The sequence below is a fragment of the Trichoplax adhaerens genome, genomic scaffold, assembly GCF_000150275.1.
Source record: "Trichoplax adhaerens TRIADscaffold_4 genomic scaffold, whole genome shotgun sequence".
In the NCBI taxonomy this organism is placed as follows: Eukaryota; Metazoa; Placozoa; class Uniplacotomia; order Trichoplacea; family Trichoplacidae; genus Trichoplax; species Trichoplax adhaerens.
Genome location: NW_002060946.1, coordinates 7908623 through 7926023, shown reverse-complemented (window position 1 = coordinate 7926023; position 17401 = coordinate 7908623). Strand labels below are relative to the sequence as shown.

Sequence of the window (17401 nt, the reverse complement as noted above, 5' to 3'; positions counted from 1 at the left end):
CATATTCTATCAAGTACGCTTCGTAAAACGGCAATAAGGCTATCTACTGATAGTATTCACTGAACAATCTATCGAAATACATAACCTGATGGTTCGTTAATAATTATTAGCTAATAAAACAAACCATATCTTTATTAGTTTCAAATGCTTCACATTGTCTACGCAAAATTCTTAGCTCTTCATCCTACAATTTGTTAACAAGAATTCACTTCTTAATTAAGATCATTCATTATGGCTATAAATAAATACAAGTTGATATGTAGTATCGTGTAATTTAAGATCATTAAATAAGCGTGGTAACCTGTTCTCTGATAAGGTCTTTGTACGGTTGCACAATCGCCTCTTCATCAATTGTTGATTCTCTTTTGCTATCCAATTCCGGCTTTGTGTCATCTGAACTAGCAATTCTTAATATGTATCCTGATAAATAGTACCATTACAATTACTAAGTGAAGTGAGTATGGAAATCAGCTTAAAAGTTTTTATTTATTTATTATAGTATAAATGTTACCAATTTTTAATGGTAAATCGTTTTACATTATAAAATATACTAAAGGTCTATGCTAGCACCTTCAACGTTTCTAAACATAATCGTAAATTCTTCATCAAAAAATAAATGATCGTCTGGCTCACTTGGCATCTATTTATATATATATATATCAAATTTTAATAAATTGGAATTCAATTTAATTTGTGATGGTATCGTATCGATTGTGACAATACCTGCATTCTGTGAGTTGCTTTTACAAACTGTTCATTCTTTGATATTTGGTTCAAGCAATCCCTGTATTTTCCAACACCTATCCTACTTGCTATCAGGTTTCGAAGCGCTTTTCTAAATGTGATATAAAGATAATAAATACATAAATAAAACAAATTACTTGGTCGCCCTAGTAGAACCTTTTGAAAATCAATACTTCTAACCGATTGCAGGCTTCAACGGCACCATCATTGTATACCATACATATACCAAGTAATAGTGCTGATAGTCCACGCATAAGCTTCTCATGTTCGTTTGCATCTCTGTCTATCTGTGTAGTTAGCTAGAGTTTACGTATTAAGATCAATACGACTACAACATCACTGTCAAAAATAAGTCGGTACTTTGTATGAAATAAGGATACGAAAGGAATGTTGACAGGGTTGTTAACGAGATGTGCAACAGCCGTAGGACATTCATTCAGCCAAGAACATAAAAGAATTAGGTGGTTAATTCCAACTGGAGAGCCAGTATTCTATATATGATTTATGAAAATAATATATTTTAAATGAAGGTTAACATCAACAGGGTTCCTCCAATTTTTATAGTATCATACCTCGCTTAGGATATTTGTACATTGTTGTAGCAATGATACTGCTGGGCTACCTTCAGATTACCAAAATATTATGTCAATAAGACATTTGCATGTTACACAAATACCATCACAAATTAAATCGTACTATCACTACCATGATAATTGTAACGACTGGATAAAAATGGATAATATACTTACCTACTCTAGTAGCTAATTGAACACGTAACAATTGTTCTTTTTGAGCGATATTTTGTCGTAACATGTGTGAAATAGCCATAGCTGCACACCAGCTACAAAATTGATCCAGGCTAATACCCATATTAGATTAGAGTAAATGTTGTAATATGTAATGTATTATTATTATCAGTTAGTGCATGCAGTAGATGGCTTAAAAAGAAAATTTTGAGGATCAACTTATTTCACATTCAATATGAATTTAGGATACCTAAACAATCCAGCGCATATTAACTGTCCAGGCGAAATAGAAGCGGCTATACAAGGAGAGGATATAGTACATATTTAATACAGATCGATGTTTTACTATTTTATCAGTAAACATTATTAACGATAACTATACAGCAGACCTTCAACAGAAGATGGCAAGAGAGTAGCTACCAGTTGCGCTTGGCCTAGCTCATTACCATATAGAAAGCACTAGGGAATAACAGCAGAATAATTTAAATTTTTCTATGTAGCTATCAAATCTTTACAGATAAATTAAGCTATTTGAACTACTAGAATCAATTAAAAAATCATCAAATTTTTTATGCTTACCTTGAAACAGTATAAGGAGGCATATTTCAATGGATAAGTTGTTTTATCAGTTACCATGTTTAAGAGAAGTACTATTATCGCAGTTCTAGTACAAATAATAGAGCACATGTATAAGATTATTTAGTCAAAATTAGACTGCCAATAATTAAGTAAGATGAACCTTTGAGCATCTGCAGATAAAGAAAATTTTGCGAAGTAATCTTGATTTTGGTTAGCTCCCCGAAGGGTATCGCCAATAGTAATGAGAAGCTAATTAGATGTCATAAATAAAGATTTTTAAGTGCCTTACAAGAATCTTACTCGAGCAATCAACAACTTATCCGTAGGTAAACTAAATACCTCTAATACAATGTCTTCACTAACAGAGGACGATAACAATAATTCGCATAATACTTTGAGTAATCCTAACGGCAGAGAGGGTCAAAATGATTAATAAAAAATGTCGTCATGAAGAAATAATTCATCACTAATGGATGGGGGCCTACATACATACCGCATTGGAAAATTACTTTCTGACATAATACCAACGATTGTTGTGAATTGTCCGGTGAGACCAGCAAACGCAATATCTATCCAAAGATGTAAATATACATCATGAATCATTCATCACAGTTTGGGTTGTAATAAATTTTTAATTAGAATGTGGAGGCAATTATTACTGACTTGTAACATATGAATGATGTTTGCCGCTTTTTGCTTTGCGCTATCAAATTCATCTGTATCCGAGTCGTCTATATTATCTTTAAGAAATACAATTTACACTAAAATAAGTACGGCAATAAATGTTTAGAGATAACTGAATTTGTCCTTACTGGCTGCACTGGCCGCTTTTAAATCAAAAAAGGCAGCTAGCTTTGGAATATAGCTAAAAAAAAGTAGTTACTTATTTAGGAAAAGGATGACAGTAGTTTATAAAAGCCGCGGGATAAAAGGTGTAAACTTTACTGTATACCGTCCAATGTATGCAATACCTTCCTTCTCTGAAGAAATTTTGATTGGAAACATTCGAATTTAATAAATTCCTTAATATGAGTAAGCAATCTTCAACAACGATTCCTACAGAAAATTTGAATTAAATGTTTAGTGAATTTGACAAAAAGTAATTAACAAATTCGTCTAGGTAGACAATTATAAGATGTGGAAATAATACAATTTATGATTTATACTATATTGTACGTACCACCAACACTATAACCTTCCCTTGCAATAATATCAATTATATAATCGAATCCGTTTTCAAATGCAATTAATTTCTATTTCAAGGGAAATAAAAATTGTCATCACTACGTTGTGTTAAAGACCGTTAATCAACTATCGTATTACCTGTATTGCGTTATTAGCTTTCGTAAGCTGCATCATGAGGAGTAATCCCTAGAATAAATCAATGTCAGTGTCTAAAGTCGTATTATATGCCTTTTTCTATTTATTGAGATTATTTTATTATAAGTTAAGGTTACATTTAAAATTCCTAACGTTACCTCATTCCTAACGACTTCTCTCTCATCGCTTAATAAGTCTACAACTCTTGCGACAGCTACAATTATAGGTAGTAATCGTTTTAATGAATGTTACTATTTTCATATTTATTTAATACCTTAAATCGCATTGCCTAATATGCTTACCCATAGGAATAGTGAGCATACTTTGTTGAATTTGAGGCCTGAAAAGCGATTTTATATCATTATTATACATTTACAAGTTTGTGCGACTTTCTAATAGAATAATATAGAAAAATTTAATATTACTAACCCATTATTTATTAACAGTGCCGTAAGTAGTTTAGTTGCCGGCCATCGTACTTGAAAGTCGAAATCCTAATCATCATAATAACCAGGAAAGTAAATATTTTAACGCATCAATACTAAATCAACCAAATTATTGTAAAAATTTAAAGATTTTCTACTTGTAGTTCCACTAACTTCCAAACAACTAATGATTAAGGGTAAATTATCCTGATTTTGTAGGAAAATTTCGCTAAAATGACGACCAAGTTCAGCTGTTTGCGGAGACATTACAGTTTGTCCATAGTAAGGATCTATGCCAGTAAATTATTTTAAAAAAAGACAATAAATTTTGACGGAAGTAGAAGTAGTATTACATTTACGACTGATACTCTGTGAAGTAGTGTGAAGGTAAAGAAATTTTTTAACCACTTGGAGGAATATCGGTAGCCATTAAATTGTATAATGTATCCAAGGCATAGCCAACACTTTCGCCGTCGCTCCTACCGTGATCATTCAAAACGTCAAGTTAATTTTTAATATCTTGACAGTTTTCATGGTTGTTAATAATACGTCAACTATTTAAGGTAGCTCAGATTACCAAGGGATAAACCTGTAGTGCAAGATGAAAACAGAGCTATACTATTTATTCATTTAGAAATAGAAATTCTTACTTGTCCACTTGTAAAACATTGACGAATAAGTGTAGTCCCTGCGAACCAACTTCGTCTCTGTAAGTCTGCACACACGTAATTATATATATTAAGCTTACTACTCTATTGCAATTACGCAATGTGCGATCATAATATACTTACATTATACTATAGTAACGGTAAAGTCGCAGATGTGAAAAGTACAAATTAAGATTGTAGCAGTAATGTTGAACATTACATGACTACAATACAGTATTAGTCATTTTGTATAGTGAAGAATTGTACATTTAATTATTTACAATCTTTCAAAAGGCTATAGGAATATTTTACTCGAATGCACTATAAATTTATGCTGTTTATATACGCCACTACTATACTGGATAGGGTAGCAGAAATTTCAGTATTATCAATTTCATCTACCCTATTACTGATGCCGTATCGTATAGTAAATGATGGTAATTTATCACATGATGTCGATAACCTGTATCTATCATTTTATGACATTGAATTGTATCACCATTGATTTTACCTTAGCCAAGGATTTTAATGCTCTAAGTGCATCGCGTCTGTCTTCTAATAATGTTGAGGTACTAACACGATTGCAAAGCTTTTCAACCTATACATAAACGAAATGAGTTAATATGTTGATGATCGTAGAATAGTTAGTATACATGCTTTTCTATCCAATCGCGTTGCCAACGGTATTTCCTTTATCACAATTTGATAAGCCCGGGTAAACGAAATTAAAAGAAAAGGCAATAGCATAGGCTAGCAACACTTCAATGGCCACATGGAATGATACATGATGTTGTATGCACAACGTTGTGAATTCATTCCGCTAGAGCCTATAGTGCTGAACTATGATCCTAGTGTCAAAATATGTCATTCTTTTTTACGTCTATATACCTATGGCTTTAATTGAATCAATTGGATCTACGCTAAAATGATTGGTTCTAATTTGTAGTAATCTTGATATCTGTTACAGTATACTTAGAGATGGTTGTTTGATTACATTTCAATCAGTACTAATAGAGATTTCTGCTATGATTTTGATCATGTTTAGCCATACCTACTGTAAAGTGAGTGATGAGCAGCAATCCATCTATGACTACCCTGTAGTTGAAGACTGCTATTAACCCTGCATAACATACCCATCTTATACAAGATTGAAATCAATATTCAAGTATTAATTCAAGAGTAGGACTACCATGGAACAGTTGAATGCATTGAACCAATACGCGGTTAGTCAATAGTGTACGATGGAAATCAATCGCTTCATTTTTACTACATCAACGGTATACCAGGAGTAAGATCGCGTAAGCTATTTTTGCAACACAAGGCTAATTTTGGTCAGGGCTGAAGACATAGTAAAAATAGATGAATGATATAGAACCTATTCCAATCTAGTTTCATGCGAAGTTACTCCACTTATTTCTAGTTATGAAGCGAAAAGACTTGATGATCACTTGGAGTAAGATTGAAGGTACTCTATTCTACAGTATGGACTACGTTTTCAACAGGGAATGTCCCTTATCCTCATTGCAAGCTAAAACAATCCGAGAATTGTAGTACAACCCTTTCCATCATTTGTAGCAATCAAGGATAGTCTACAAGACGTGCCATGGTAAGTGTCTATAGTAAAACATTCAAAGTATCTTTCTTGCCATAAGATTGATCAAGTCATTGAGCTGGACTAGTCTAATCTGTGATGGGCATGATCCACGCTTGCTGTCATGACAGCAAGCGTGGAAAACAGTGATTGCAGGCACGATGGAGAGTATGGAACCGTGCCATTGATAGGATGCAATGCAGTCGATTTTGCCAAGGTTGGAATTGCAAATTGATTTCTTACCGTTTCCTTAGCACTCTGTTGTTTTTCCGGCTTAGTGCCACTGATAAAAGAGAATAAACTCATTGGGATAGTCAGAAGATAGTCGACGTCAAATCAGTATCAAGTAGGAAATAAGTGGAAAAGGCTTTAACGATGGCGAAGATTGCAGCTGCACACCAATGGCCAAAGTGCTTCAAGACTCGATGTCGTTCAACAAAGCAGAGGTAGAGACGTACAGTAGAGACAGATGAGTAGTCTGACCCTACTGTACTGTCACCGTCATGGCGGTAGTACGCCTGCTCAATGCTCCATGGCTCATGTCTCATACTCATCGTTGGCATAGTAGAGGACAGTAAGTAACGTCACTGCACTCTGTGTATTGTACTGCTTTGAGGTAGTCTGACGCTAGTGTACTATGACCGTCATGGCGGTAGTACGCCTGCTCAATGCTCCATGGCTCATGTCTCATACTCATCGTTGGCATACTGTAGTTACAGTACTGTAGAGTAGACTACAGTACAGTAAGTAACGTCACTGTACAGTACGTACTGTACTCTGTGTACTGTATTGTAGTGCTTTGAGGTAGTCTGACACTAGTGTACAGTACTGTACTGTGACCGTCATGCCGGTAGTACGCCTGCTCAATGCTCAATGGCCCATGTCTCATACTCATCGTTGGCATAGTAGAGTAGAGTAAGTAACGCCACTGCACTATGTCTATTGTACTGCTTTGAGGTAGTCTGACACGAGTGTACTGTCAACGTCATGCCGGTAGTACGCCTGCTCAATGCTCAAATGTTCATGCCTCATACTGTACTCATCGTTGGCATAGTAGAGACTGTAGAGTACAGTAAGTAACGTCACTGCAATCAGTGTATTGTACTGCTTTGAGGTAGTCTGACGCTAGTGTACTATGACCGTCATGGCGGTAGTACGCCTGCTCAATGCTCAATGGATCATGTCTCATACTGTACTCATCGTTGGCATAGTAGAGACTGTAGAGTAGAGTAAGTAACGTCACTGCACTCTGTGTATTGTACTGCTTTGAGGTAGTCTGACACTAGTGTACTGTGACCGTCATGCCGGTAGTACGCCTGCTCAATGCTCAATGGCCCATGTCTCATACTCATCGTTGGCATAGTAGAGTAGAGTAAGTAACGTCACTGCGCTCTGTGTATTGTACTGCTTTGAGGTAGTCTGACACGAGTGTACTGTCACCGTCATGCCGGTAGTACGCCTGCTCAATGCTCTATGGCTCATGTCTGATACTCATCGTTGGCATAATAGACTGACATTAACGTTAGCATAGTGCCAGTTGAACCTTAAAACATTTTCTTTCCTTTTACCTGTACAGTACTCCAATGACAAATGATGTTAGTACAGTACTGTACAACAAAATGTACATTTGTTAAATGTACAAACATTCAATGTTAGTCCAAAACAACATCATTTTTTTTTTTCATTGTATGATTTACCGTACAGTACAGACTGGAAGTTTTGTACACTGTACAGTGTACACTGGGCGTACAATGTACTGTACTCGACTGGAAGCTGAAGTGAGACCCATCATACAGACAGACAGACAGACTACTCGGTACCGTAAAGTATGCACGGTACTGAGGCTGGAAGCAAAATGGGCAGTGGCACTGCTGTTTCCGTCTTGCGTGGCATCGATCCGATGCAACAGATTTGATTGATTGGAGTCGATTGATTTGCTGTGGCCCCTCTTCGTGCTGGCTCAGAACTCACTCCAACAATATTGGCTAAAATCCACTACTAGCAAACGATTACTTTAAGCCAATGCTCTCTGTCTTTTAAAAGACGATAAGGTTGCGCCATTCTCTTGAAGTCATCCAACGATAGGAGTGATCAGTGTCGATAGATTCCAATACAGTTGCAACTTGGTATAGAATCAAAGGATTGATTGTTTTGATTGCCAACTTTCAATCTCTCTCTTCAGCATTCATTCATTGTTGCTTCTTATTCAAAATCAATATCTTTTTTGTGGATGTTGGATTCATTACTTTATGTGTCTTGTTAATCTTTTCCTCTCCATCTTCAATAGTCGGTTGTAAACCTTCATCATGCAACGCTTAACTACTTTAGAGCACAGCCCCAAAGTCTCCTTGGCGCTATCCGTCTTTATCCATGTTGTATTTATCAACACCAGTAAATGGCTAATGCATATTACATCCAATCACTATCCGTTTTTTAATACTTTTGTATTACTAACTGTAGTAAGTTTGGCTTCCTATGTGATGCTATGCTATAGTAAATTTGGCCAGTTTTATAGTAGTAAATCCTTAGACAGTGAATTCAATTGGCCTTCTAAGGTGAATAATCAGATATTAACTTACGCTGTTGTTCAAGCGCAAATTTGTGCTACCTTATATTTGGCCTTGTCGGTAGCCAATGTACAATTTATTGAAGCTTTTGCATCATTGATACCATTGATCACCATACTACTACGCCAAATTAAAGGAGCACCTAGTATCAGTCCGATCATGTACGTTGCCTATGGTATCATTATGGCTGGTGTCATTTTATGCTTTATTAGTCAAGAAACAATTTCATTTTCATCCTTTCTATTCACTGCGCTCTACGTGGTCTTCAGCAGTGTTGGCTTGATTTTATTGAATGCTTTAGCTCATCAAGTCATGCTCGATTCGTTGGTCTTACTTCATGCAACCACGCGTATTAGTTGTGGCATCGTCTTGGTTTATTGTATCCTCTTTGAATACAATATTGTATGGAAGTTATCAAGCGTTATCAGCCTATCTTATACTGTCTTAGTAATATTGAATGCAACATTAATCTTTGCCTGGATTCTCCTCCACTTCATCACTTTCTTTCAATCATCTCGAATATCAACTCAGTTCATTCAGATTATTAAATTATCCATGACAACGTTGATTGCTTGGATTATCTTTGGCTACGCCATGTCATGGTTTTCTATCATAACTGTATGTATTATTTGTGTTGGATTATTCGTCTACGATCGAGCTAGATTAGCAAATGCATCCTTTACCAGAGCTAATCTTCCGTTTTAGCCTACGTTGTATTGATGCCATTATTCTACTTTATACGAGTAGTAAACTGGATATGTGTATGACCTGAGCTCATTTGAATTTGCCATTGATGTCCATTGCATATGTTGTGTACGCTTTAAAAGTATACTTTCGGATGATAATACTCGGCATTAACTGAATTCAATCAATTTACAACCTGATATGCAATACCAGTAGAAAGCAGACAAAAAATGGACTACTGCTGATATTGAATATACGTATGTTAGTCTATGCTTGTGGTAGAATTGAAGGCATAACGATTTAATTTCTCGTTTACACACTTTACTTTTAAATTATTTCTACACTGTGGAGAAATCACCATCACAAAAATGAACCTTATAGTAATTCATATTATCTTTTACATTAACAAGGGCATACCTGATTAAAGCATATTACTATTTATTTGATCTTGTCTAAACCTACCTGATGTAAGTCTGTGTTGAAATTTAAACAACGTTTGCTTGATCTAGGGCTTGTTATAGACAGTCGCGGGTAGCGTAAATCTTCTTCAAAATTTATAAAATATTCCTCTTTGACTCGTATTTTTCAAATAATTTCTCATTCTAATATGAAATCAATTTATAGAGTTTGTATTACACTCACTATTTTAATTACTCGGTCATACTATCATTTTATGCTATGGTTTGCAATGTATCCTTTGCTAGTAAGGCGCATGATGATGGAATGGTGGTATTCTCGTACAGTAAGGTAATATACGACAGAAAATGATAAACAAGGAAATTGACTATCATTTGTCACAATACGTAATGTATGCAAAGCAAGAAATACTGAATGCTAGCAAACAGCAAATTATTTTAAGAATAAAGGAATACTTTCAAGAGTTACTCTTTTAAAGTCTATCTGCAATGTTTAGGATCTTGCAATTATTAAATGTTGGGCTAGCTAGATTAGTACGGATTTCAACCAAAACAATACAAATACTTTATACCCGAGTACACACAATTAAACAGTTGAAAACTCTTGTCCTAAGTGAAGTATCTCTATCAGTCTATAATACATTTTATAGTTTTATATGCAACTTGTAGCTGAAATGGATTGCCTTAACTTAACTTAAAATATATCATAATGATGGTATATTCCCAGTTAAGTGAATTATTAAGGGCAACAAACTTACTGATTTCACAAATTTAGTGAAAGCAGATTAGAAAAGTATGCGACTGATTGCAATCGTATTGGATTAAATTAGGTAACAGCATAAAATGAATGCTATCAATTACTTTTATCATATAAGAAAGCACTCTTGAGACTCGTATTTGACGACTTGGCTGGATATAGCAGTACCTGAGTGTGTACAGAGTAACGATAATTTATTATTAATTTCAACGATAAAATGGTAGACTTTAAAGTAATGTTCGCGATAACCAAATAGCTATATACATTACATAACATAAGTATGTTAACATGTTGTACTTGAACTTAATATTATTCTGAAAGATCTTTAAAAATGTGCACGATTACCAATATGGAACTAATTAAAAGGAGGATGATTAAAAATCAATAGTACTTATACATCGATAGAAACCGTCATTTTCAGGTGGTAAAAGCATAGAACATAATTGAAGACCTCGCATTTTTTCAATTCCGAAATGATGATCTTTCCAGCTTTCGTAAGTTTTTGGGTCTAATTTAGCTATACCTAATTTCTTCAGTTTCTTGGGATTTTTAGATAATTTGAAGATAGTAACATGGGGTTTGAACGGTTTGCTATCACAATTTGCTAGGTTCTTTTCCAGGAATAGTTTATGCACTTTAGCTATAGAAAGATATTTCACAATTAGAATGAGTTACAACTCGTGGAGAAATTCACAGCGGTGTACCTGAAAACTGCACAAATCGAAATATAACCTCCTATTTACAGGTGCGTATTAATAATATCAAATTTGAAAGTTAATCTACCTCGAATCGTTTTAAGCATGTCGAATCCTACGTCATCTTTGACTTGGGCAAAAACAACTCCTTGATTGAAATGTGAAATGCTTTCAATTGATATTGAAGAAGATTGTTCACGTTGTGATACGTATTCCTGCAATTCCATCTCTACACTTTTCAAGGCAACTTCCGCTCTGTAAAAGAAGAATTGTTTTGATCAAGTTCCTTTACAATTGCTAATGCCGCTTTCATAGATATTACGCCACTAATGCTGCTAGAACGCTATCAAAATCGACTGGTCAATTCTTTGATCCGATCAATCATCGACTATAGCGATATTAGCAGATTACTAATCATAATTTTAAGACATCGCCACGCGTAATACAACTAACTTGGTAATTTCTTCGTCTGTATTTAAAGCCATTACAAAAAGGGTGATATGAATTTTAGCCGGAGATACAGCAGCGAACTTTAGTCGTTCATCCTGAGCTATCATTTCCCCCTGAATTTTGGAGAGTTCTTGACGAATATTACGATTATACAGTCTTAAAGAAATAAAGTAATTGGGTTGTTCGCGTTTCGCTTTTTTTCTTTTCCTTCTCTTTGACGTCTTGTCGCCATGTTCTGCTGACACATTCGGTTCATCGCACACCAAGCCTTGATCCTCATGTAAAGCTAATGCGTTAAAGTACAGTAAGTAAGATCATAAATATTTTGAGAAGAATCGCAATTTACTAGTATTGCCGACAACAAATAATAAATTTCCAGCTATGAAAGTAAATATAAAAGCAGCTATAAATAATATCTTCTCTGTCTATCGCTAAGGAAGCGTTCTTAGTCAGAGTGAGTTGGCTGATATGCAGTAACAAACTACACATCCAATACTACTCGGCTATCATGCAGAGAATTCATACAATATATCAATCTGTTCGAGTGTTTCCTTTACACCTAAACTATTAATATGCATGCTGTAACATAATCTACAGTGCAAATGGCCACCATGGCATCGTTTTCTATAGTATAGGAATAAGCTAGTTTTCCTTTACTGAGGATCTCCGGAGTTAGTCGGGGAACCTTTAAGAGTAGATAGTTTAGTTCAGGAACGATCACGAAAGCTGTTTTATGACACTATATAATATTGCAAGTTTAGAAAAAAATTCTTGGAACATGAACGCGACTCCATATTGCAGCCTCTGTCTTGGATGACCGTCATACTCTCGATAAAATACAAACTGTAAAAATTACTGTACTTACCTGCAGCCATGTAAAGTAATTCTTGCGAGAATGGTACTTCAGCAGGGCAACTTAGATCAGTCTCTGTGACCGTTTCGATCATGTTTGACTGGTCTTGTGTAATTAAAATTTCGCTGTTACGAGCATCGCTGGCGAAGGTAAGAGGCAACGATGACATCGTCGAACCATTTGTTGACAGTGAAACTTCATCAATTCGCTTCGTCTTCGATTGCGAACTTCCATGTTCACTAGCCGTTGACAAGATCGTACTATCCAAAGGGATGATATCATCATCGTTAGTGTCTGGTTTGATGGATTCGGTATTATCTGACATGTTTAAATGTGATATTTCCCGAACGTTAGTTGCTAATCTACTATGCGTATTTAAACATGATGCAAGGCTCATCAACATAAACGTTCTTGTATAGATTTTGGTCAATCCTCTGCTAAAGGCAACTCGCTTGAGCAAGGACAGGTACATCGATGACAGATGAATGAACGGATGTTCAAGCAATTTTAATTTTTAAACAGCTACTGATCATGAAAGAACGGAAATTTGTAATAACTAGAGTGTTGATTTAAGTAACTTGACCACTACTACATGATCCATTTAAAGGAATACTTGGCTAGCGAGATTAGTTAGAAAGCTTCCTACAATTCGAAAACTACTTTAGGCGAAGTCTCAGATGTTTTCCTGAGCAATTACAGGTGAATTAGCTTGGCTTTCATAAGTCCTCCAATAGACAAGGTGATAAGTACAATTGCTATAGCTTCTTCTTGATAATATCGTACAGCATTGTATCCAATACTAAGAAGAACTGTAGTAGATTACATTAGCTATGACTCAATATTCTTACGGACATATAGTATATCGGAGAATGCAAATAATTTGGACTACGTTTGATATCAAATTTTGGCGATGAATAAGTAGGCACTGAAAATATCAGATAGAAAGCAGTATAGGACCAAGTGCTACCATAGAGTTCGACAAATGCTTATTCCACGGTAGACTTTAGTATACAAAAAGTATAACGAATAAGTATTTATTTATTTATGAGTAGCAATAATATCATCTAGGCTTAGCGTCCGTCTGTACTGCAAGGCAAGAAAGTATGGTGGAAAGTCTAAATTTTCCAACACCCTGCCATGGCTTAATTACATGATTAATTTTATTTTATACGTCTTTTCCTTTTTCGCTTGTGAAGTAGATTTTGTACAGTTCCTTGTCCATTAGCATAGAAGGTTCTATAATTGACTCTCAGTTATGGATGATCACAAAGTAAAATTATTACTTTGGCTTTAAGATCGAACTGGTAGAAGAAAATTGACACGGAGTATAGCCTATCCTGATTTCACTCTCGATATATCGATCACGAATAGGTCTAGCATATAGTTATAGTTTAAATGAGAAATAAAAATAATACGTTTTCTTGTTGTCTTGGATACGACTATAACTACTGCTCTAAAGCATGTCCTAATACCTTAACTGTATTTTATAAATAAATACTCAGTTATAAATATAATCACAAACATTACAGAACGTATAATCAGCATTAAAAATTAACTTATAGTACGGTACTTTCTTAAGCGATTATATCCTAAGAAGAGTATATGAGAAGATGCGCCTTGAGAATAAAATAGCAAATAGAATTTACTTTATTTTTTTATGATGAGTTTATTGCAGGTAGCTTAAGTGCGCTTTTGATCATCTCGCACACAATGAAAACATCGCATTAACTTTCTCAAGCTCATTATAGTTTGTTAGAGATTACAATTGTAAATTACCTATTAATCGTAAGTGAATTACAATGTATGCAAGGAATCAAGGCTATTTACAGTTCTCTTGACAAAATAGCAATTTCATGATATCCATTGTGTAAGAATAGCAAAATCTGCTATCGTAAGTTATTGGATATTGTACCAGTGTAAAAACTTATTAGAGTTACATATCGAGTAAATTACAAAGTCATAGATTTAATTTAAATAACATAGAGTTCAAAAAAAATTGTTAAAAATTACGAATTTATACAGTATATGCAGATTTGGAAGTATTGGTAACAGAAAGTATTATTCAGATACTGCGTATGATATCGCAATCAATAAGTTTTCAATCTGTAACGGATACAAGAGCTACAAAATAGTAAAATTTTTAAGTTTTGAGTATCCCAGGGACAGTATAACCCAAAGCTATGATATGAGCTATGGGTTACTAAATAATAATCAAGACTAGGAAATGTTACCAAATCTATCTTGCAAATAGAAAACATGAACAGACATTGCCTCACTGATAAATTAAGTGATTTGTAAGAATCGCAACATAAAACTTCTTTGCTTACCTATATTGGACCACACAACGTATAATTTTGCAATTAAATATATAAATATGACATCGATCATATTTATGCTATCCATCAAAATTAATTAGAAGTCTTACTAATTAATTCAATTCAATGCTGTAAGTATACATATTCTACACCTTTGCTTCCTTCTAACTACTTCAGGAAGTGCTAATCAATGAGAAAAATCTCGACGTATGTGCAGTTGTAATAGCGGTAGTAATTTTTGGGTAACCTCCATTTAACAAAAGACTGCTCTAAAGAGAGGTCTATCCAATTGGCAAAGGGTTCAATTTTATGCATCGATCGATATAACGATGAGTCAAGGATAATTATATATTACTCAATAACAAATAAGGTGATCATTATTTACATTATCTTTGCCAGTTCAAGGTGAATAAGAGTAGATGATCAAGCAAGTAAACTATACTCAGATACGAATTGTAATCCTCTAGCCTAGTTAAAATGTATTATAATTAAAGCGAATGAATAAAAAGTCAGCTAAATTCTGTCTCAAACAAGCTTCAATTTTAATTTAGTAACACTAAATACCGTGCGCAGATTGTTGTATGAAGTACTTAATACCGATAAAAAAAGTAATAAGCTATCAGTCTAGCCAGTGATTAAAATTTCTGTACAGTTGCGGAACGACGCAACTTCACAGGTTGTATTCGATTTTTTCGATCGTCATTAAGGCTATATTTTCTAATGGTTTGTTTATTAGCAGCAGCAGAGTGCGTATCAGTATTGAGTACAGATGGCGAAATATGAATTCGGTTCTTTCCACGTTTACAAACACCCGCCATTACCTTACCATAAATTTCGCTCCGAGAAGCAAATATGATAGGGTTAACCATACAATGAGATAACGCTAGCCAATTACAAATGGCAATAAAAATTCGACCACTTAATGGGCACAAAGTTTGTGGCTCGAATTTCAGTAATAATTGTGATAAATGAAATGGAAACCAGCATAATATAAATAACGCCACAACCATCATTAACATTGTAACTACTTTACTATTTCTTTTGCGCAGATTCTCACTTCTAGATCTTAATTCATTTGCTTTAGAATAGATGAAATAGACAATCATGGAATAGAGCATGATATTGACCAAAACGGGTACGATAAAAAAGAACACAAATACAAAGATGATGAATGCCCGACGACCAATCAAATTGGATTGGATATTATAGCATATAATACGATCTTGGCGATTATCATAATGATTAACAATATCAAGTGCGTATGGAATAGCCATGCCGAATGATATAATCCAACATATGATTACCAAGATAATACCACCTTTGGCTTGTAGCTTGGCTTTTTCCGGGTGAATAATTTTAACAAAACGCTCAATAGCAATTCCCGTTACTGTTATCATATTAGCTGACCAAAATGCAACCATAGCGATTAACCATACAAAACAGAATCCAGCGCCAAGGGGATTGTATAAGTAAATATCATGAACTGCAGTAAAAGGCATGCCAATAATGGCTAATCCCAAATCGCATATAGCTAAATTGACCACTAACACATTCATTAGTGTTTTCATTTTACTCCAGTTTTGAATAATCCCGATGGCTAAACTGAGATTACCTATAACCGCAAATACAAATATAACACCGTAGGCGACACCCAGAGTAACAGCATAAGATATTGGTGCCGTAAGGTTGTCATCATTGCAAGACCTGTTCATTTTAATGAAAAGACTTCAGTACTTTAAACGATACAACTAGAAATAGTTTAGTTATGAGGTTATGTGAGAACGACTATTTAATGAAAATCTTTAGATTGAAATTTATTAGTCTTTTTCAAGGAGAGTTTTAAGGCTGATGATGTAGCTTGACATGAAGGTAATCGGATTATGAATTATTACCCTTTCTTTCCAGTACATTGTAATAGGTAAAGATTGGAGCAATTTCCGTCTTAAGGAGAAGAAAAATTGAAAAGATCGATGATATTATTATTAGATTATCAATTTATACAAGAATTACCGAATTAATAAAGTGAAATATCATTATTTAGTAATCAATTTAATAGCAATGATAGCTAATATATATAATCAGTTTCTTGATCGAGCTATTTACTTAGTAAGAAATATGATAGATGTAAAAAAATTGAATAATTGAAATAATATTATTGTATGTAACGAGAAAGTCATAAATTAGCGATATACTGCAGTAAATTATAGAAGGCTGTTATTGTAGCTACTATTCCTTATCACGGCTATCTATTTAGTTCCATCATTTTTAATCTATGAATAAATCTAAAACGTTACGCTGTAGCAAGTCGGCATCATTAATAAATGTGAATATATTTTATATACCTGAAATAAATGAAAAGGAAAGAGGAATGAAATAAATTTAGGAAACGTACAAATTTTTTCAATACAATTATAATAACGTACTTTTATTACTCTTTACTACGATAGGTAGTAATATACTAATATTAAATTACAATTTATTCAAAGAATAGAATAGTAGAAAAATTGATGACTATTTTCAGTTTCCACACAATAATATTTGGTAATTTAAGAAAAGTGCTAATTAAGTTACATAGTTGAATGGTAATCTGAAAGGATAACAGTGAAAAAATT

The 17401-nt window shown here is 34.2% G+C and overlaps 3 protein-coding genes across 3 annotated transcripts; all 3 read right to left on the bottom strand.

Moving 5' to 3' along the window:
- Positions 1-550: 550 nt before the first annotated feature.
- TRIADDRAFT_24021 (uncharacterized protein) lies at positions 551-5059 on the bottom strand (the record flags this gene model as incomplete). Its single annotated transcript, XM_002111695.1, has 23 exons — positions 551-640; positions 724-835; positions 925-1043; positions 1125-1235; positions 1317-1362; positions 1490-1603; positions 1741-1786; positions 1880-1949; positions 2070-2154; positions 2230-2318; positions 2409-2473; positions 2563-2638; positions 2733-2800; positions 3015-3125; positions 3250-3322; positions 3393-3440; positions 3548-3603; positions 3692-3729; positions 3819-3883; positions 3989-4104; positions 4223-4293; positions 4465-4529; positions 4973-5059. Coding segments are annotated over 23 exons (1821 nt in total), but the record flags the coding sequence as incomplete, so codon positions are not given.
- A 5791-nt stretch (positions 5060-10850) lies between these two features.
- TRIADDRAFT_56071 (uncharacterized protein) lies at positions 10851-12799 on the bottom strand (the record flags this gene model as incomplete). Its single annotated transcript, XM_002111694.1, has 4 exons — positions 10851-11116; positions 11260-11426; positions 11625-11907; positions 12487-12799. 4 exons carry the CDS (start codon positions 12797-12799, stop codon positions 10851-10853), a joined length of 1029 nt encoding a protein of 342 aa, XP_002111730.1.
- Positions 12800-15424: 2625 nt separating this feature from the next.
- Positions 15425-16501, bottom strand: TRIADDRAFT_56070 (uncharacterized protein; the record flags this gene model as incomplete). The annotated part of the gene is made up of 1 exon (XM_002111693.1): positions 15425-16501. One exon carries the CDS (start codon positions 16499-16501, stop codon positions 15425-15427), a length of 1077 nt encoding a protein of 358 aa, XP_002111729.1.
- Between the last annotated feature and the right edge of the window lie 900 nt (positions 16502-17401).